The sequence below is a fragment of the Eptatretus burgeri genome, chromosome 1 (assembly GCF_056783735.1).
Source record: "Eptatretus burgeri isolate ZD-2024b chromosome 1, Ebu_testis_v1, whole genome shotgun sequence".
NCBI classification, from domain to species: domain Eukaryota; kingdom Metazoa; phylum Chordata; class Myxini; order Myxiniformes; family Myxinidae; genus Eptatretus; species Eptatretus burgeri.
Genome location: NC_140961.1, coordinates 48,478,657 through 48,501,726, shown reverse-complemented (window position 1 = coordinate 48,501,726; position 23,070 = coordinate 48,478,657). Strand labels below are relative to the sequence as shown.

The following is a 23,070-nucleotide window of genomic DNA, read 5'->3' as shown; positions in this document are numbered from 1 at the left end:
TTTACAATGGCTATGGCTATGAGAACACTAATTTGTTAGTCACACGACATTGCCAAAAGTGTAAAATCATATTCTACAAATGCGAGCTGTTACCTGTGTTCTTCATCTCAAACTGCAATTATTATATTCTTATTTCACAGAGTTTGGCTTCCATCATTTTAACTTGAACTTTCAACAAACGTAACAACACTCTCCTTCGTTAAAGTGCAAGCAAAAGGAAGTAGAAGAAATTGAAATAAATTTACTAATACAGTTTGGAGTCCAACATTGGTAATCTTTAATAAGAGTCCAAAACTGCTGTGTATGTCTCATATGGATTAGCACGAAACGTTTCACCCTCTGGGGTTCACCGGCTTGAAGATCCTTTAATTGGATAGACTTAGATGAAACGTAATTAACCGTTTCGTTTTATATAATTCTGTGCATTTAACATTCCTATAATAGAGTTCCAATCTCACTGGATGCATACAAGGTGTGACTTTAAGAAGGATCAGAAATTAAAACGATGAAGGAATCAAATCCATGTGAGTGGCACACAAGGATGAATAAAACAAGGACCGTGGGGCTTTCACCGAGTCCCAGACACATCACGATGAGATGCTCTGGCTTCACAAGAAGCACATCATGATGGGCCGCTCTGGCTTCACGGGAAGCACATCATGACGGAACGCTCTGGCATCACGAGAAGCACATCATGACGGGACGCTCTGGCTTCACAAGAAGCACATCACGATGGAATGCTCTGGCTTCACGGGAAGCACATCACGACGGGATGCTCTGGCTTCACAGGAAGCACGTCACGATGGGACGCTCTGGCTTCACAGGAAGCACGTCACGATGGGATGCTCTGGCTTCACAAGAAGCAGATCATGTGCTATGCAACGGGCCGAGCACGTGCACCACTTACTATTACAACCATGCCACGAATGTCAACAATTTAAACAAACAAAAATAATAAAGATTTACAATAACAAAATCCTTCTTTCCATTTTGCACGAAACTGAGGCCTGCGTGAAAACCCCAATAGCGGTATTCAAATAGGAATCGAGCGAATGTGACATCGGATCAGGCCCCACATGTTGCAGAGCCATTAATGCATGAAGAAATTGCAAAAAAGGGTCACATGGATTAGCAGTGGGTTACATCATTCATAATCTTGGATGGCATCGTTTTACCTGTGTACCTCCAGGCAATCCTGCCAGCACCTGGAAATGGATATTTATATCAGAGTGTTTCAAAAAACAAACATCATTTATGATGGAATCTGGTACATATACATACTTTGCCATATTAGGCCTAATTATATTGTAATTCAAAGCCATGATATCAACCTAAACTTGGTGTCATCATCAACAATGACTCATATATGGATCAGATGCAAGCCCAGCAACACCACGTTGAACACAGTCCAACGTGGTATCCCCAGAAACATTCTTAATTGTCACAGATCAGCGGTTTCATATGAGGTGTGAAGATGCACCGCAGGTAAACAGGTGGGATGGCGCAATCATATATGCTATAAGATTATTGGGATCACAAGGAGCTTGCTTATTGAGGAGATGCGAGAAAAAATGGCGATTGTTCATTGACTTTGTATTCCCCTTTCAAGTTGTTCAGCAGCAGGAAAAGCACCAAAGCTTGGTATCATTCCTATCAGCACCATCATGGTACCGGAATTCTTGGCTTCAAATCCCATACTTTATATGGTTCATTTGTCTGCTGTCCACCAATGCCCTTGTATAATTCGTGTTTGAGTACACTAACAGCTTCCAAGGATCTTGTCCTACCTGTGATGTATGTATGAGCGAGCTCAACCATGAGCCTTAGAATCTTAGATCCCTGTACATGAAACAACCACCGCAGGAAAATATGCCAGAAGTTTTTGGTCGAAACGACTCGTCCTGTTCTGTGCAAGAATTACTGTCAGACAAGGAATTTTATGAACGTCAGTGTGTCAATCAAAATCAGTTAAAGAGCGAGTGACATTTCATGGGAGACTGTGGCTACCCTCTGGCTTTTTCATTGGTATGAGATGCGTGAAAATTCATTGTGTAATGTACCATTGTGCAATTCACAAAAATGACTTGATCCCTATTAAAGGACAAAACGTCTCCAACTGTGTTGTGCTGTTGGACAACACAGTGCAGGTTTTGTTCATGCTTGAATTTTTGCTTAATGCACAAAACGTTTCAAAATAAAAGGGTCAACACAAAGTCATATCAGGTAACAAACAATATGCCATCAGGAATGCCAATGCAAATACAAATAAATAAATAAATAAATAAACAAACAAATAAAGAAATACATGAATGAATAAATAAATAACCGAAAAATCACTCATGGAGCGATCTTTGGCAAAATAGAACAAAGTAGAACGGCACTCGGTAGAGCGCATACCTCCGCTAGGGTGAATAGTTTACGTTATCTATCCCACTGATGAGCTGGATATGAACCAAAATGTAATCCATTTGTTCTTGTCACCGAACCAACTCATCCACCTAGTTTGTTCTTAACTTGTCCACAACTTTTTGATACATATATGGTTTTTGACCCTTTCTCTCAATTTTATAAATTACGCCTATGTTGACCTTTTTACCTTAAAAATAATTGGTGGTTGAATTCATTGACCTGATTTGCAAATCCTTTTCAAATTTCAAGTCAATCGGATGAAAATTGAGGATTTTAAGAAATTGCACCTAAGTTGTTTACCTTTGGCCTATGTTGACTTTTTGGCCTATGTTTACCTCACAAATAGTTGGTGGTTGAATTCAGTGACCTGATCTGCAAATCCTCTTTAAATTTCAAGTCAATCGATAATTTTAGAAATTTGGTCCGTGTTGACGTTTTGGCCTAAGTTGACCTCAAAAATAACAGGTGGTTGAATTCAGTGACCTAATATTTAAATGCTCTTCAAATTTTAAGTAAATTGAATGAAAATTGACAATTTTAGAAATATGTCCAGTGTTGACCTTAAAAATAAAAGGTGGTTGAATTCAGTGACCTGAGATATAAATCCTCTTCAAATTTGAAGTCAATCCGATGAAAATTGAGGATTTTAGAAATTTGAAGAAGTTGACCTCACGGTTCAGGCCAATGTTGACCTTTTGGTCTATGTTGACCTCAAAAATAATAGGTGGTTGAATTCAATGATCTGATATGTAAATCCTCTTCAAATTTGAAATCAATCGGATGAAAATTGAGGATTTTATAAATTTGAAAATGTTGTTGACCTTTGGCCTATGAAAACTTTTTGACCTAATAAAAAAAATAGGATTCTGTTGGACCACGAACACCACAATTTGTTGGAGTTTCGTTAAGATTGGTTTAAAATTGTGACCTGTAGGCGACTAAATTTGAGCGGACAGACAAACAAACAAATGGAAGCGATCAACATTCCTGTCAAAAACTAGAGGGGTAGCACTCGGGAGAGTGCAAAACCTCCGCCGCCAATACTGCTGGGTCACTCAAGTGAACCTTATATCTTATTCATTAAATATGATGTCAACAGTGCTGACAGAGTTATAGTTCTTTTCTCCATTTTTTGGGGGGGTGGCGGGGGGGGGGTTGGAAATCACTTAAAACATGTAAAAATAAAAAAAAAAAAAAAAAATTCGAAATTTTGTTGAAAAAAAAAGTTGGAAAAATTTTTTTCTCTAACAATTTCTTTTGGGGGGGGTTGGAAATCACTTAAAACATGTAGAAATGCAAAAAACAATTTCTCTATTTTTTTGGGGGGGTAATTTTTGGGGGGGTTGAAAATCACTTAAAACATATAGAAATGCAAAAAAAAAAAATTCTCTAAATTTTTTTTGGGGGGGGGGGTTGGAAATCACTTAAAACATATAGAAATGCAAAAAAAAAATTCTCTAACAATTTTTTTGGGGGGGTTGGAAATCACTGAAAACATGTAGAAATGCAAAAAAAAATTCTCTAACCATTTTTTTTGGGGGGGGGTTGGAAATCACTTAAAACATGGAGAAATGCAAAAAAAAAAATTTTTTTTCCTCTAACAATTTTTTTTTGGGGGGGGGGACCAAGTCCAAAATTTAATGGCATGATCCTTGGACCATACCGAATCCCCCCACCAAGTTTCATCAAAATCCGTCGAGGAGTTTTTCCGTAATACTGTTCACAAACAAACAAACAAACAAACAGAAAGGGGTGAAAACAGTAACCTCCATCCATCTTCGAAGATGGCGGAGGTTAAAAAAATAGCCAAGTAATAACAACCTACAATGATTGTCTGCCTGTACAATGTGAGTTCCTTCGGTCTCCCCCTCCAAGCTATGTGTACTCCACCACCCAAGGTGGATGGAGGTTCTTGTAGCAGTACTGGCGGTCCAGGTTAATCCCGCCCCCCGACCCAAATTGTGGTGATGGGTGGTTAACACCGCCAACCCGGATGGTCGAGCGGTTTTTCCTTATGAGGGGGTGGACACGTTGATCCTTGGAGATTATAACGCATGTGGGAGGGGAAGGGTCCAATGGCGGAGGGACGGAGGCACGGGGAAGCACAGAACAGGGGGGTTTATACTCGAACCCCCACACAAATACACAAACACAGCAACTTAAAATAAACACAGAAATCTAATGACAATAGAAATAGACAAATATTTATAAAAGGCAATAATCTGAATATAATAATGATCATGAGATAAACTAAAGTTTAAAGTTGAGGTGCCTCCACACACAGAGTTAAATACAGACAAGGGGGAAATGAAACAAAAGAAAATTCTTCCTTTATTCTGGCACTTAGCTTGGGCCAGAGATGGTCTTTGTGGAACGTGGAATTGAGGCGCTTCGTCCTGCACGTGTGGACGCGCACAAAAGCCAAGCCGCTCTGTCACAGCAGAAACGTTCATCAGGAAATTTGTGAGTGGTATTCAACACCAAGGCTCAGAGACCTGTGCAGCTGCTTCATGTGTCGATTGTCCTCACCGACCTGCTGTTTGACATACACGAGGCTCCGGGGTCCGTCTCATACAACCAGCCAAGAATCGATGGCCAGCGTCTCGCTTCACCACGTGAGCCAAATCGCCTCAGCACGAATACGAGAATCATGCCTTCTTCATGCGTCAAAGGAAGGCCAGCCATAAAGCCCTATTCTTACAGGCCATCTCGTAGCTACGTTCTCTCTCGACCGCATGCGTCCCTCACTCCGCACTCGTGCCTTCCTTCTTATAATGAGCTGCTTCCCCATCCTCTCTGATTGCCTGCCTCCTACGCCTTCTTATTCTTCCTCCACTAACGTCACGCCGATCAATCATCAGCCTCGGGGGCGTGATTTCACCTGCCGTCACCCTTGAAGGCGGAGCTTCTGCCTGCTCAGCATGTTTGGCTCGCTTGGAAATGCAAAAACATAGGACTAGGTTACAGGGGGGCAATTACATACTGGGGGAACTTATTCTTAATCCCTATCAAATTAACACTGCACCATCCCCCAAGTGGTGAGACACAACACTTAAACTCACAGTCTCCCTCCTTAATTACATTGAGATGTCTACTACACATCCACTGACCAAACAACTCAATTCAATACTAACTTTCCGAATAAATTCCTCCATCTAGCCCCACAACCGTAACATTATGTTTTCACTCCTGCCTGTCTGTCTGTCTTTGTCTGTTTGTGAACAGGATATCTCAAAATGTTATGGACGGATTCGGATGAAACTTGGTTGACAGGTTGTGTGCGTGACAAGGACGATTGGATTCGATTTTGGTGACGATCCGGATCCGGATCCAAGAATTTGTTTTTAATTTTTGTGATTCTCCACCATTTAGCGATGGTGCCAATATATATATATATATATATATATATATATATATATATATATATATATATATATATATATATATATATATATATATTCTTCTTCTTCGTTCGGCTGCTCCGGTTAGGGGTCGCCACAGCGGATCATCCGTATTATCCGCATAGTGATTTGGCACATGTTTTACGCAGGATGCCCTTCCTGACGCAACCCTGGTCACCTCCTACGACACAAGGATATGGTACACCTATTTTAACCGGGGTATACACCGGCCCAGTACACTGGTACTCACTTCGCCGACCTCGGAAGGATGACAGGCTGAGTCAACCCCCTGGTGTATTAATTCAGTGGCTCAACGGGGCTTGAACTCAGGGCCTTTTGGATCCCAAGCCGCTGCCCTAACCACTGCGCCAACACCAGGCTATGTATATATATATATATATATATATATATATATATATATATATATATATATATATATATATATATATATATATATATATATTGTCGCGGATTCGCGCCCGCCGGCGTGCGAACGGCCACGTAACTCGAATCACGGCACGTCGCCCACCGGACGGACAATCCAGTCGTGACCCTCTTGGACTAACGCCGGGAACCAGTCACGGGTGGACCTTTCGGTCTCACCGCGATCGAGCCAATCGGCCCCCGCGTGGGATAGGGTTGCTCGCCAAATTCGACCTACCTAAGTACCCACACGGAGGGTAGACCGGGCGATCGCACCTCGCCGCAGGTCGACTTCGGACACGGGCCACTTAAGCGACCCGTTCCGTACTATCGGGATAACCGAGCGGTGTTATTCGTCGGCCTCGACGGTTCGATTAATTATCGGGCGTCTTAGCCCAGGCCCAACCCTTTACGTGAAGCAAGATGGGGATTCAATGAAAGAAATGACGAAGCGAAGCGGGAAAACAGTTCAATAATAAGCACATTTATTTCGCGGCACACGGGAAGCACACAAAAACAATTCCACCAAAAGCACATAGAAAAGAAGAAGACAAAAAGCAAATGCGACAATGCAGATCTAATACCGACTACGCGAGCACACGGCACACTTATACAATTTTACTTCACAGACGGCGCCGCCAACACATATTCAAAACCAAGAAAAAGAACACCCTCAAGGATGAGGCGGGCCTGGGGCCGAGACCGGGTCGGGCCTACCCGTCTGATGATGAGGCGCGAATTGGCGATGGTGCCCCAACTCCGCGGGCCTCGCGGACAGTGTCTGGTAGGGGGTGGGAAAAGGGGCCCCCTTTGTCGCACTATCTCAGCACGGGGGGAAACAAGAGGGGGTTGCTGATGCTCGGGGAAAGGAGGATTTTTATTCTGTCTCGGGTCCCGCGACGAGCGTCTCCACCTCGACCAGGTCACGCCGTCGGCCTCCCGCCTTCAGCTCCCGGCACCGACGCGAGCACCCCCTCGTCCGTCTTCGCCGCCGCCACCTCTCCACAGCTCCGCCGACAACTCGTTCCAACGCACAGCTCGTTCCAACGTGCAACTTCCTTCCAGCTCCACCGACGACTCTCTTGAACTCCGAACTCACTCTTTCCAACGCACACCCACACTCTGACGAACGCAGCCGCTTATATAAGCCCCGTGGCTTCGCCTTTGACCCCCTGCCTTCGACCTTTCACCTCGCTCCCCATTGGCCCGAGAAAAAGTGGGCGTGAATGCTTTTTGATCCATGAATTTGCATATAGCGACCACCCTCCAACGTCCTGGAGGCGGGGCCAAATCGCCCCTCGCTCACCGATTGGACGGAACAAAAGTGGGCGTGAGTCGTTTTTGATCCGTTTTTCTGCGGAAAGTCCGTGATGTTTTGTACACGCTGTTCGGTGCGCGCCCTGCACGAGTCCAGTACCGGTACCCACAAGCGGCGCAAGAACGGTGGCGATGCGACGGTTGCGAGATGTGACGGTAAAGGTCGTGGCTGTTGTGGTGAAGCGGCGTTGTGGTGGGTGGTTGATGTTGTGATGACTGTTGAGACGTGGTTGGTGGTGGTAATAATGGCGGTTGGTCCAAAATAAAGATAGTAAAAGAAATACGGCTATCCTGAAGAGTCGCAGCACGCATGAATGACATTTATTCCCTCTAGACAACGGGTTTGGGCCTAACTACACATATACTTACCGAGATATCTCACCTAAGGGACCTGAATGGTGGTTTGCGAATTTGGTCAACCACAACACTACCCCCTCCCCTTTTTACAGACTCGTCCCGAGTCGTCAAATTTTCGTGTGCCATCATGTGTAGTTTTCCCCTAGTACATTTTACCTACGGATCCCTGAGTGCGACATTCATGGTATTCGTGTCCCCAAAATAAATAACCTGAGGGCTGCGTAACTACCTAAACAATCTCACTCACACGGACGACTTAAATAAAATTGCCGGCGCTAGGACAGACATGCCGGGGGCGCACTCATATTTACAGTACATCTTAACCTGAACTTACAAATTTTACACCAAACCATGGCCCAGGATCAATGAACTCTGCAAAAGAAAAGCAGTTAGCAGGGAGCCAGGCTGCTCACATGCAGTCTCTGGCTCAAAACAATGCAGGTGACAGGGAACGTGGCTGGCTGCTCACACGCAGTCCAAGGCCTTCCCTTTTGAACTGAACGCAGTGAACCACAACGGTGCATGGGCTGCACAACCGTTGTCTCCGTGCCAGCTCAAGTGGCACATGCAATGAACACAACGGATAGATGGATGGACACAAACACGGTGCACGGGCCGCCACTGCAGGCCCGTGTTGTAGCTGCCAACAGGGCAGTTCTCGCAGCTTGCAAACTGTTGCCTTGCGGATCCTGGCGCACATGGAAATGAACAGGGGGGGGGCAGAGCAAAAATTGAACGGGGCTGGTGAACATGGGCAGTGGGCATGGCATGGCAAAGGTGAGCAGGCAAACACAGCCCGCAGAAGAAGGCCGCTGCAGGCAAACACAGCCGGCAGATGAACTGGCCAGCACAGGCCTTGCAAAAAAACAGCCAGCCGGCAGATGAAGTGGGCCGGCACAGGCCTTGAAGTACCACAGCTGCAGATGATCCGGCCGGCACAGGCCTTGCAGCAACACAACAGCTGCCGATGAAGTGGGCCGGCACAGGCCTTGAAGAACAAAAGCCAGCCGACTGAAGTGGCCAGCCTTTGCCGTTCAGTGGAGGTTGGTGGAGGGAGTGCGGTGGTGCTGGCCACTCGGAAGGCGGGCTCGGACTTACCTACCTGTCTCCCTCCCACCTATCGCCTTTGCCTGTCACTGTACATACCCACTCCCTTAATTTGTCAAACCCCAATTTAGCCCCAACTTATTTTTTTTTATTTTATTTTTACTTCCCCACTATAAATCGTCCCCTAACCCCCTTTATCGTCTTTGTTCGGCTCACCTATCCTGTCACCTAGCCTACTCCCAACCCCTACGTTCCCTTCCCGGAGGGGAATAAGGGAGAGCTAACGTCCTGTGTCGAGGCCCAATTCAAGCCTCAGAATGGCCTCCCCAGAGTTCGGCGATCTATAACCAAAGTGGGTCCAGCGGCCCCCAACGAGAGCGAGGGGATGGATGGTGCGGAGGGGTACACTTCCTAATCTACCCTAACCATTTAACTGTTAAACTACCCCGGGGCTTTCAACAAGCGCCTCTCGCTTAAACTATTGGTTCTAACAACCCAGATTCCCGTCGCCTGTGTTGGAGTCCTCACAATTTCGGGCCTCGCCCCCCAATTTTCGCTCCGTGCCCTCACACGGTCTCCTGGCTGGGACACGTGGCTCCCTTTGGCAGGCACGACCCTCTGCCGAATCTCCAGCTATGGCACCCCCGGGCACTACACTGCCTCCGAGCCTACCAGCTCCCTCACACCGGGGAGTGCCCCCCATGGCACCTCCCCTGAAACGCACACGTGGCAGGCTGGCTTCCCGGGCCCCTTTCCGAGGGTCACCCATGCCCACAACACTGCCCACGCGGCTAATGGCGCCCCGGGCCCCCGCACCAAGCAGGCGCACCCGTGCCCACTACTCTATCCCGGCCCCCCATGGGCCCATGGCCTACCGCGGCCGACTAGCCTGGTGCCCGGGGTACCCACTCAGCGATACTCACCTTTCGCAGCCACGCTCCCAAGCCCGTCAACAGGGCTCCTGCACCCCTCCAAATGGGTCTCGAGCCTACTTTCCCACCAACAACAAAACGACCTCCATTTTTCAATTTGACTAACCCAGCTAACTCACTCTACACTGACCCCGGGGTCCCTTGGGCGGGAGTCACTCCTCCCCCCAATCACTCATCGCACCATGCAGTCCCCATTCGCTCCACTCACACAGACCCGCTGGCCTCACTCACTCACCAAGCACATGCTTCCACTTCACTCACCAACTCTTCAACACACTCACCGCTGAACTCTGCCATCCTTCTATCTGCATCCCCTAACTAACTCGTGCTCCCACGTCGTCCCTTAAACTACAGCACGTTCCTTTTAACACTACGTAGCTAAGCTACGTCCCCACTACACATTCACAAGTCTGTCACTGTCTCCAAATAAATCATTTTATTTCCCAACCTAAATCTGGCTACAATCCCTCTAACTAATCCATTCCACGGACTCCATGAGGACTTACCCCTGCCCCATGAAGTCGGTCTAACTAAGCTAACCCTTCCCCCTAACTAGTTTCCATCCTGTGCCCCTGGTAAGGGGGTCTTCCACCCCTTGCCCAGGAATCCTGTGCACCCGAAAGTGAGGCTTACTGTTTTTTTTTTGTTTTTTTTTTCATGCGCAGCACCAGCGCGGCAACTCGCGCACTTTGCACCTGCCCGTGACGTCATGCAGCTGCACGTGTTCCTCGTCCCTCCTTGGACGGTACTATCCGGCAGGGATACCCCTCCTGCCGGATTCCAACCCCACGTGCAGCCATGGCGTCACCGTGCGCATAAAAAAAAACACAAGCCCCACGTCTCGAGGGGTTCCCCACGCGAACACATGTGCTTTGCCCGTTGGAGCTTAACACACACGATCGCGTGGAGAACCCGTCCGGTCCAAATCCGTTTACCTGCCTAAACTTTGTCCGTCCGCGGGATCGGCAAATCCACCGGTGGCGTTTCCGGACCGGGACTTCACTCTCGCAAGCGAGCACGTGGCGGCCTCGTGCGTTGCACAGCACGGACCTCGTGCTCACTGCTGGGCGAACCCGGCACGGTCCCCGAAACAGCTACAGCCGCTACTCGGCTTTCTTTCCTCACATGTCTCCGTCGTCGCCTCCATTCCACCCACGCACACCTGCGTGTTACGACGCTCACACTCCTCACCATCAAACTCACACCGGGAGACGCGGCTGCGTGCTCCCGCATGCCCACCGACATCTCCCTCACATACCGCTCTCTCACACACACGGTCTCCCTTGCATAAACCATACCACTCACACGTGGTGCTCCATTCACTCGCGGCCTTCCACTCACTCGTGCCTCACTCACACACGCGGGGGCACTCACCCGCGGTGCCTCATCCACACACCGTTCCTCACTCACACACGCGGGGGCACTCAACCGCGGTGCCTCATCCACACTGGCCGTTTCATCCACACACACGGCCTCACTCACCCGCGGTGCCTCATCCACACACGGCGTGCTGGGAAGCACACACTCCGGCACCATCGCCACCACACCACTCACACACCGGGTCGCTTCCACACACGGGGACGCACTCACACCTTGCACCACACACACAGGGACAACCACACTGGGGATTTGTGTCCCCACAAGGGTCTCCGGGGCCTCTATACCCCCCAAGCTCGGCGTGCACCTGTCCACAGCACCCGTCCTCTCAACCTCGCAAAGCACGACCGAACTCACCTGGTCGTGACTCGCCTCAAGGGGGCATACTCCCTCCCCTCGTTCCTGGAGGAGGCCATCCAGGTGCTCGCACTGGGTCCCTACACGCTCCGCGAGCTCACCCCCATTGTCCTCCACTACCTCCGTGTGTGTGTGCGTCACTTACCCCGTCCTCACCGTGCAGTCCCTCCTCCATTTTTTCGGTCTCCCGTGTCTCTATACATTTATAAGTTTCTGTTGTCGTCACCTCGTGTCTCGTCTCACACGTTTTGGTCTCCCCATTTAATTCTTCCCTTTTGGTCACCGTCGATTCTTCTGTCACGACCCTCGCCGAACGCGCCCCCCGAATTATTTTTTTACCCGCCTCCACCGCGGGCCTGTCAGCCGTTGCACCCCCTTCCAGCTCGTTTGCTCCCACACGTGGAGTCGCCATTCCCAGCTCCCTGGTCACGGTCTTCATGCCCGTCTGCAGGCATCGGCCCATGTTCTGCGTCTCACCCCGTAGCTCTTTCATTTCTTCCTTCATGTTTGCTTCCATTCCGTTTATTTGCTTGTTCATTTCGTTTTTCATTTCATTTGTATTTGTATCCATCTTTTCGTTCATTCCTTTCATTTCATTTGTGTATGTATCCATCTTCGCTGTCATTTGTGCCAGCATGGTGCATAGCTGGGCTATGTCGGATGCACTCAGCTGAGCCGTTTCGGCAAGGGTTGGGGAAGGGTTTTGGTGGAGAGGGGGGGGGGAGGTGTCATACACCGCGGCCGCTGCCGCACCCATTTCGGGCTCTGGGTTCAGTTGGGCGAGTTCGTTTTCCTGTACTATTAACATTTCCTGCACGGGGATTTCATCCTGAGCCATGGATTCTACACATTCTACATCCATTTCTAATACCCCCGGCTCCCGCTCGCCTTGAGACGCCATCTTGCTTCTCTTAAAGGGTTAATTTGAATCGCTCGTAATTTGGAGGGAATCGGGGGTCGCTTCTCTCACCCCTGGGCCGATTCCCGTGAATTTAATTGGAGACAGGACAGCCCGTTTTCCCGTTCTCCGTTACCAGTGCTGCGAGGAGGGCGATGAGTTTGTATCGCACGACCTGACACCAGTGTCGCGGATTCGCGCCCGCCGGCGTGCGAACGGCCACGTAACTCGAATCACGGCACGTCGCCCACCGGACGGACAATCCAGTCGTGACCCTCTCGGACTAACGCCGGGAACCAGTCACGGGTGGACCTTTCGGTCTCACCGCGATCGAGCCAATCGGCCCCAGCGTGGGATAGGGTTGCTCGCCAAATTCGACCTACCTAAGTACCCACACGGAGGGTAGACCGGGCGATCGCACCTCGCCGCAGGTCGACTTCGGACACGGGCCACTTAAGCGACCCGTTCCGTACTATCGGGATAACCGAGCGGTGTTATTCGTCGGCCTCGACGGTTCGATTAATTATCGGGCGTCTTAGCCCAGGACCAACCCTTTACGTGAAGCAAGATGGGGATTCAATGAAAGAAATGACGAAGCGAAGCGGGAAAACAGTTCAATAATAAGCACATTTATTTCGCGGCACACGGGAAGCACACATATACAATTCCACCAAAAGCACATAGAAAAGAAGAAGACAAAAAGCAAATGCGACAATGCAGATCTAATACCGACTACGCGAGCACACGGCACACTTATACAATTTTACTTCACAGACGGCGCCGACAACACATATTCAAAACCAAGAAAAAGAACACCCTCAAGGATGAGGCGGGCCTGGGGCCGAGACCGGGTCGGGCCTACCCGTCTGATGATGAGGCGCGAAGTGGCGATGGTGCCCCAACTCCGCGGGCCTCGCGGACAGTGTCTGGTAGGGGGTGGGAAAAGGGGCCCCCTTTGTCGCACTATCTCAGCGCGGGGGGAAACAGGAGGGGGTTGCTGATGCTCGGGGAAAGGAGGATTTTTATTCTGTCTCGGGTCCCGCGACAAGCGTCTCCACCTCGACCAGGTCGCGCCGTCGGCCTCCCGCCTTCAGCTCCCGGCACCGACGCGAGCACCCCCTCGTCCGTCTTCGCCGCCGCCACCTCTCCACAGCTCCGCCGACAACTCGTTCCAACGCACAGCTCGTTCCAACGCGCAACTTCCTTCCAGCTCCACCGACGACTCTCTTGAACTCCGAACTCACTCTTTCCAACGCACACCCACACTCTGACGAACGCAGCCGCTTATATAAGCCCCATGGCTTCACCTTTGACCCCCTGCCTTCGACCTTTCACCTCGCTCCCCATTGGCCCGAGAAAAAGTGGGCGTGAATGCTTTTTGATCCATGAATTTGCATATAGCGACCGCCCTCCAACGCCCTGGAGGCGGGGCCAAATCGCCCCTCGCTCACCGATTGGACGGAACAAAAGTGGGCGTGAGTCGTTTTTGATCCGTTTTTCTGCGGAAAGTCCGTGATGTTTTGTACACGCTGTTCGGTGCGCGCCCTGCACGAGTCCAGTACCGGTACCCACAAGCGGCGCAAGAACGGTGGCGATGCGACGGTTGCGAGGTGTGACGGTAAAGGTCGTGGCTGTTGTGGTGAAGCGGCGTTGTGGTGGGTGGTTGATGTTGTGATGACTGTTGAGACGTGGTTGGTGGTGGTAATAATGGCGGTTGGTCCAAAATAAAGATAGTAAAAGAAAAACGGCTATCCTGAAGAGTCGCAGCATGCATGAATGACATTTATTCCCTCTAGACAACGGGTTTGGGCCTAACTACACATATACTTACCGAGATATCTCACCCAAGGGACCTGAATGGTGGTTTGCGAATTTGGTCAACCACAACAATATATATATATATATATATATATATATATATATATATATATATATATATATATATATATATATATATATATATATATATATATATATATATATATATATATATATATATATATATATATATATCTCTTCTTCTTCTTCTTCTTCTTTCGGCTGCTCCCGTTAGGGGTTGCCACAGCGGATCATCCGTATGATCCACATAGTGATTTGGCACATGTTTTACGCCGGATGCCCTTCCTGATGCAACCCTGGTCGCCTCTTACAACACAGGGATATGGTACACCTATTTTAACCGGGGTATACACCGGCCCAGTGCACTGGTACTCACTTTGCCGACCTCGGAAGGATGACAGGCTGAGTCAACCTCCTGGTGTATTAATTCAGTGGCCCAACGGGGCTTGAACTCAGGACCTTTTGGATCCCAAGCCGCTGCCCTAACCACTGCGCCAACACACCAGGCTCATATATATATATATATATATATATATATATATATATATATATATATATATATATATATATATATATATATATATATATATATATATATATATATATATATATATATATCACATGATATTTCAAAATGTTGTGGATTAGTTATGACAAAATTAGGTAGATGAGTTGAGTAGGTGATAAGAACAAGCCAATTCGATATCCAGATCCAGCATATCAGTGGGATACAAAAGGTAAACTGTTCAGCCTTGTGGAGGTATGCGCTCTGCAAGTGCCATTGTAGTTGCTGTTGTTTTTTCGCCATTGGATTGTGTTGCAGGCATGCATTGTCCTCTTTGGAGTAGGACTGAATTGTAGGTTAAGATAGATTATTTTCCCTTACAATGGGGAAAACAGATAATAAGAAAATACAAATTATATAAACCACACAATGAGATAATTGAATAGTAAAATGATTGCAGACTGAAGCAGCATCCTTCTCTATCAGTCTGACAAAAGAAGTCGTTCATCATCTTCCTGGAGCAGGTCTTTAAATACAGAAAAATTCCATGCATCCACTCTGTCGTCCCATTAGGATCGACTCTCGAATCCATCAGTTTAATTTTACTTCTCCAGACAACACCTGGAAGAGGTGCCATCCATGGAGCTCCTCGATGTACAGTACACACACACACACACACACACACACACACACACACACACACACACACACACACACACACACACACACACACACACACACACACACACACACACACACACACACAGCAGAGGTGGATATTTTGAGACCTGGGATTGTTCTGTTCCACCTTCTGAAACCTGCATATGGAGATAACAACCAACAGCCCACACACACACACACACACACACACACACACACACACACACACACACACACACACACACACACACACACACACACACACATACACACACTTCTTTAACAGGAAGATTGCCGAGATTCTGGGATTGGGATTGCCGAGAAAGAAACTGCTGGCCAGACCTTAAGTTTGACTGCAGCAGAAATTTGAAATTTGTTCAGGGTACTGGTGATAATTCACCAACTCTTTGTGCAGACACCATAATATATTGAGTGTCCACTAATGGCCCCAGTTCTGGCAGACAATATTATACATACTCTTACGTATCTCGGGGTCCCAACTCGTAATATCCCACCTTGTGGGTTGTCATTATAATCCTGCTGTTGGCAAAACGGTTAAGGTGGTTGGTTTAAGATCTTAGGGTCTTGTGTTCGAGCCCCTGTGGTGTGGTTTAAATAACACCAGGTGGGTTGACTCAGCCAGTCATCCTTCTGAGTACCAGCTGCCTGGGGTAATAATACAGTGCTACCCATCCATGATTGTGCCCAATAGCCCAGGAGACTGTTTCGGCAGCACCAATGCTCTGCACAGAGTATGGTCCCAATGGATGGATAGATGGAACTCCCCTCCCCCAGCCCCTTGTATTCTTTCTTCACCCTCTTTTAATCATGCCACTCAACTTCTTGTTTGTAACGTGTCCGTGCACTGTTCCACTGTCACCCCCTACCAATCTGTCATTTAGCTCCTTCATGAACTGAGACTTCACCACAAAAAAACAGAATAAGAAAAAAGAAACATAAAAGGAAATGGTGATGTGAATGTTACAATACAAGTATCAAAAATTGTGCTGGTATACGCTTTGTAACAACCAAACACTGCAGTGCAAGAACGTAAATGCTTAAATATCCAATACACACACACACATATATATATATATATATATATATATATATATATATATATATATATATATATATATATATATATATATATATATATATATATACACATATACATATATATACACACATACATATATTCGAAACCAGTGGGGCATACTTGCACACTGCGAGCAACTGCTCAGGTGCATCCTATGTGTATACCTCATAAATATAAGCTTTATATATTTGATGAAATGATTTCAGAAAGAGCTTTATATTAAGAGCACTAGGTTACAATGATATGCAAGCCAAAAGACAATCTAAAAATGTTGCAGATTCATAATAAACTTAATCAAACAATGACAAAAAAAAGTCATCATGTGACCCAAAATAGAACATAATTAAATATGCAATACTAAAGTGTGCTATCGTTACTACGATTACTTAGGTACATTATAAACAATATTTAAACATATCAACACTTATGCACATCATAGATCAGAGACAGACAGAGGAATCACTTGTAATTGCTTCCTTCCTGATGTGTAAAGTCTGGGGTCTCCTTCACCTGATTTAAAAACCCATTGTGCTTGCATCCTGCAAACAGCTAAACAACTCAAGTAAATCAACAATTAGTGATTTGAATGAACTATTTATTAAAAAAACCTTATAACGAAAGTAATTTTTAATGTATGTACGACAAAAGTTATAAAGCAAGAGTTGGAAGAAGCGCTTGTTACTGTTGCTTAGCAACCAGACTACATTGTCTTGGGTCACATGACCTGCAGTGAATAGACAGAGTTTGTATCTGCTGACTTTTATTTGCAGATATTTTCGTTTATGGGAAATTTCCAATTGTTTTGTAAAATAAATATAAAAAATTCCTGGGATATTTGGTCTGAGTTGCATCAGTATGCAAATTTTTTAGCTTTCTACGACACATTGGAGGTACTAAAAATTTATATCGTGAGTGAATGAGTGAATGAGCAAGTGGGTGAATGAATCATGGTTAGAAAAAGCTCTGTATATTTGATATATGCATTAAAAAAAAGGACAGAGCAAGAGACTCACCCTCCAGGAGGGGTCTGCATGATGATAATAACAGAAGTTATCAGTGATCCATTTGTAAATGGCTGCCAAGGTCATTTTACTTCTCTTGCTGGCCTTCATAGCCATGCAGATGAGCGTGGCATACGAAAATGGTGGTTTGACACTATAGTTTGTCTTGTAGTCCACCTCAATGGGTGGCAGAAGAGGCTTCAGAGAAGGCCGATCTGCTCCATCACGGACACCTGCCGTGTCTCCTTCCTGTGGAGAGGTCGGTCCATCGATGCCTACTTGGCTGTAACCTGGTGCTACGAAAGGCAGCGACGATGTTCCATCATCCCTGGCACGCTCAATAGAGTAACTCTGGAGCCACTGCAGGCTGGTGAGACTATCGTCAACAGTGATGGCACCTCGATCATTGTCACGGTCATCAGGATGCAGTAGCTGCCAGTTGGCCTTGAAGCGGTCGGCGATAGCGGGGATTGTGAGAACAGGCATGGCGAGGCCGATTTTGGATCTTGCACCCTGTGGAAAACATCTGATTTGAACATATTGCATTTGCAAGACGAGTTGTGCATGTTTGTGTGTGTGTATATATATTTAAAAAAATATATATATATATATATATACACATATTATACGATCGGACCCCACTGTTGGCGGATTTGCAAATTCCGTCTATTCACAGGTCATAAAGTGTGTCCTGCTTCGTCATTTGCTCTTCGTTTATTCACGTTTATTATTATTATTTTTTTTAAAACACTTTAGGAATGGTTTCCTACATCCACCTTGGAAACTAGAAATCAGCCAACATCACAACATTACATAACCAGAGAGTTGGTGTCAAAGCCACCCAATGCTCGCCTGTTTATACATTTATCGTTTTTAAGACTAGTCTAATAATATTTTTTATAAAGCATTGCAGTGAAGTCTGATCCAAATAATTTTAAAGCAATATATGTATTTGTATATTGTAATCAGTAAAAAATAGTGTGGTAGATAAAAACATTCGAAAGAAAAAAACTTTAACGTTGATGAGCTACAAAAAAGTAAAGTTCAAAACAGGTCAAAAATTGAAATTATTTTTTAATTTCAACTTCACTACATCAATAGTATACCCCAAAGGAACCTCCATGCCAAATGCCAGCATCCTAGTACACATATTAAATGAATGGCAAGCTTCTAAATAACTTGCACCAAAAACTTTAACATTTTCACGCTCACGCTGACGCTGATGCTCATGCCGGGGGTATCGCTATAGCTCTCTGTTCTTCGAACAGGCGAGCTAAAAAGGTGCAAAAACGGATCCCCTTAATTACAGACCAATAAGCTTCCTGTACTTCCAATTAGCAAGGTCATGGAATCCATCATCGCAGTTGATATAATATCATTCCTTTTCTTCAACAACCTCATCTCAGATCATCAATTCAGATTCAGACCTGGTCACTCAACCTTGGCCATGCTGCTCCTACTCTCCCAACAATGGTGGAGGCCCTCAATAGCAGATATGAGATCAGGGACATGTCTCTGGACATATCTCGAGCTTTTGATACAGTCTGGCATCCAACCATGCTCTCCAAACTGTCTACCTCTGGAATCCAAGGCCAACTCCACTCTTGGATTACCAACTTCCTCCACTCTCATAGACAACTTGTGGCTCTCAACAGAACCCTTTCATCTCCTCTCCCTGTCAAGGCTGGAGTACCCCAAGGCAGTGTTCTCGGCCCCATATTATTCCTAATCTTCATCAATGATCTCACTTACTCTCTGGAAAATCCCCTTTATCTCTTTGCTGATGACTCTACACTCTGCCATGACATCGCTCATCCTTCTGCCAGGAAGGCAGCAGCCTCTTCCCTCTCCTCAGACCTTGACGAAATCATAAACTGGTCAAACACAATTTTGCCTATGTATCCATATTGTCCACCATTTGCATCGTCCCTTACCCCTAACCCTAGCCCTACTCGTTACCTGCATCCCTTGTTTGTACGTCTCCATCTACTTTCTCCCTCTGCCCTGCTATTGGTGTTTCCCCTTCCTCCTGCTGTTCAACTTGTTTTTGTGTAATCGCTCTTCCACGAGCCTCGACAATGTTTAAAAAAAAAAAATTAAACAATGCTCCGACATTCATGGCATTTTTTCAGGAATATATGCACCGCGAGTATAAGAGTCCGACAGTACTCATTTTTAGCTCGCCTGTTCGAAGAACAGAGAGCTATAGCGATACCCCCGGCGTGAGCGTGAGCATGTTAAATTTTTTGTATTACGGAAAACTCCTCCACGGATTTCGACGAAACTTGGTGGGGGGGGGTTAGGTATGGTCCAAGGATCATGCCATTAGATTTTGGACTTGGTCCCCCCCCAAAAAAAAATTGTTCGAGAAAATGTTTTTTTTTTGCATTTCTACATGTTTTAAGTGATTTCCAACCCCCACCACCCAAAAAAAATTGTTAGAGAAAAAAATGTTTTTTTTTGCATTTCTACATGTTTTAGGTGATTTCCATCCCCCCCCCAAAAAAATAGTTAGAGAAAAAAAAATTTTTTTTTTGCATTTCTACATGTTTTAAGTGATTTCCAACCCCCACCACCCCAAAAAAATTGTTAGAGAAAAAAATGTTTTTTTTTGCATTTCTACATGTTTTAGGTGATTTCCAACCCCCCCACCCCCCAAAAAAAATTGTCAGAGAAAAAAAAAATTTTTTGCAACTTTTTTTCAACAAAATTTCGATTTCTATTTTTTTGCATTTCTACATGTTTTAAGTGATTTCCACCCCACCTCCCCAAAAAAAAATGTTGGAGAAAACAACTATAACTGTCAGCACTGTTGACATATTTAATGAATAAGATATAAGGTTCACTTGAGTGACCCAGCAGTATTGGCGGCGTAGGTTTTGCACTCTCCCGAGTGCTCCCCCTCTAGTTTCCTTTCTAATGTTTTTATCTACCACACTATTTTTTATATGCTCAATATATATATATATATATATATATATATATATATATATATATATATATATATATATATATATATATATATATATATATATATATATATATATATATATATATATATATATATATATATATCGGGGCGCATTATGTGATACCTGTCGTCCGTTCGTCTGTCTGTCTGTCTGTCCGTCCGTTCCTCTCCGCACTCTAACTCCCAAAGTTTTCAACTTTCACGTTTCATATTTGGTACATGGGTACAGACTGTGGAGACGGTGTGTAGCGACATACATTCGTCATCTAAAGTGGTTGCCATGGCAACCAGGATGCTGTTTTCCATGTAGTAGCACAATTCTGTATATACCTTCTTGTTAGGGCGTATATTGTGCTCACTTGCGCTCTTGTTACTGATTACAATATACAAATACATATATTGCTTTATAATTATACTTCACTGCAATGCTTTATAAAAAATATTAATTATTAGACTCGTCTTTTAAAAACGATAAATGTATAAACAGACGAGCATTGGGTGGCTTTGACACCAACTCTCTGGTATCATTTACTGTTCAAGAAGAGCTGACAAACTTTCCTTCATCACCAAGAAGCAGTCCATATTACATTAAATAATTGTCTGTATTGTTCAAGCCCATGGACAACATGTTTATCTGTACATCCTGATCCTCAGCTGCACTTGTTCACATCTTTGCTCTCTAACTGATGCAAAACAAAATCTCCCTTTTGGAATGCTTTGCAGCTATCAGTCGAAACTCCGTGAAAGTATTTCATAGCTTTGTATTAATTGTCATTCCCTTACCCATGATAACAGATCTGGTAATAACTCGTGTAATGTTTGATAATGTACATCGCTCCATCTTCACATATACTGGACAATTAATTGCATCGTTATGCTATTCTTCTTGAGTAAGCCCTCCTTTGCCAGTCTGGCACAAATACCTGAGGTGTAGGTTACCAGGCTTGCAAGATGGACTACAGGTACGCATACTCACCTTTAAGCTGTCTAGCGTGGGTTCGAATCCTGACCCAGACATATAAACTGTCATCCTGGTGTTTCAAGTGCAGAGTGATTCATCAATGTGATGGATGTAAAACTGACATGTGGTCTGCCGGCATGATCATTGGTGGACGTTAAAGATCCAATGGTGTCCTTCACGAAGAGTAGGCAAGCTATCGCCGGCACATTGGTCAAATTACAAATTCCTGCCCCAACTACTAAATCGAATGTCAGGCCTGCCCAGCCAGTTCGTGAAAGACTTGACCACTGGGTCCTGTTGATGCATCCATTGAAAGAGAAAACAATAGTCTCCAGACAGAATGTAAAGTTATGATAAAATCAATTCCTGTAAGCATAACATCAAGCAAATATCATGTGACATGATCACATCAATCGATGAATCGATGATGTGACAATTGCCTTTTGGGTGGTAGAGTAGGGCAATGCTCCGTGGAGATCTCTCCCATCCCGCTACCTTTTCCTTCTCCAAATGTGTTTTCCCATTCTCTTTTACCACATCCACTTTTTACCTCTCTGCAATACCTTTCCTCCCATATTCTTTCCATTTGTCTAACTCCGGCACTCCATCACCCTCCATGTATACATACAGTATGGTCATGTGCAAAAGCCCTTTCAAGGACATTAGTTGGTAAAACAGTGTTGTTCCTCAACATGAACCTGCTAATGCAGTTATTTTGGGTTGTTGTTGGTTCTGCTGTTCCTGCTACTCCTATTGTGCCTGTGCATGTTGTTCGACGGCCATGAAGGGTCATGTTGACTTTTCTGCATCAAATACACAGATTACGTCATATAGTGTTGAACTATCTGCAGTCGGGTGTTCATTTCTCGAAGAGCATTGGTTTAGTCACGTCCTGCTTCTGTCTGGTCTCTGTATCCCGATATGGCAGAGGATTGATTGTCCGCGTTGATAACAAATGAAACGAAACAGTGTTTTTTTCTAATCGCATCATGCTCGAAAGACAAAGTGCAGGGGAGTTGTGTACCAACCAAAAGGTGTCTTCTTTGAGATGTGGTAGATCACGAGTGGTGTACCAACCAAAAGGTATCTTGTTTGAGAAGTTAGAGATGACGAGTTGTGTACCAACCAAAAGGTATTTTGTTTGAGATGTTAGAGATGATGAGTTGTGTACCAACCAAAAGGTATTTTGTTTGAGATGTTTGAGATGATGAGTTGTGTACCAACCAAAAGGTATTTTGTTTGAGATGTTAGAGATGATGAGTTGTGTACCAACCAAAATGTGTCTTGTTGGAGATGTTAGAGATGATGAGTTGTGTACCAACCAAAAGGTATTTTGTTTGAGATGTTAGAGATGATGAGTTGTGTACCAACCAAAAGGTATTTTGTTTGAGATGTTAGAGATGATGAGTTGTGTACCAACCAAAAGGTATTTTGTTTGAGATGTTAGAGATGATGAGTTGTGTACCAACCAAAAGGTATTTTGTTTGAGATGTTAGAGATGATGAGTTGTGTACCA

General features: G+C 45.4%; 1 protein-coding gene across 1 annotated transcript in view; it reads right to left on the bottom strand.

Moving 5' to 3' along the window:
- The window catches only part of LOC147034433 (forkhead box protein J1-like), a 96,420-nt gene that overhangs the window by 57,447 nt on the left and 15,903 nt on the right, over positions 1-23,070 (bottom strand). The window contains exon 5 of the mRNA XM_085883075.1: positions 17,635-18,135. Within this exon, the coding sequence (XP_085739201.1) occupies positions 17,635-18,135 (501 nt within the window). The remainder of the gene's footprint in view (positions 1-17,634; positions 18,136-23,070) is intronic.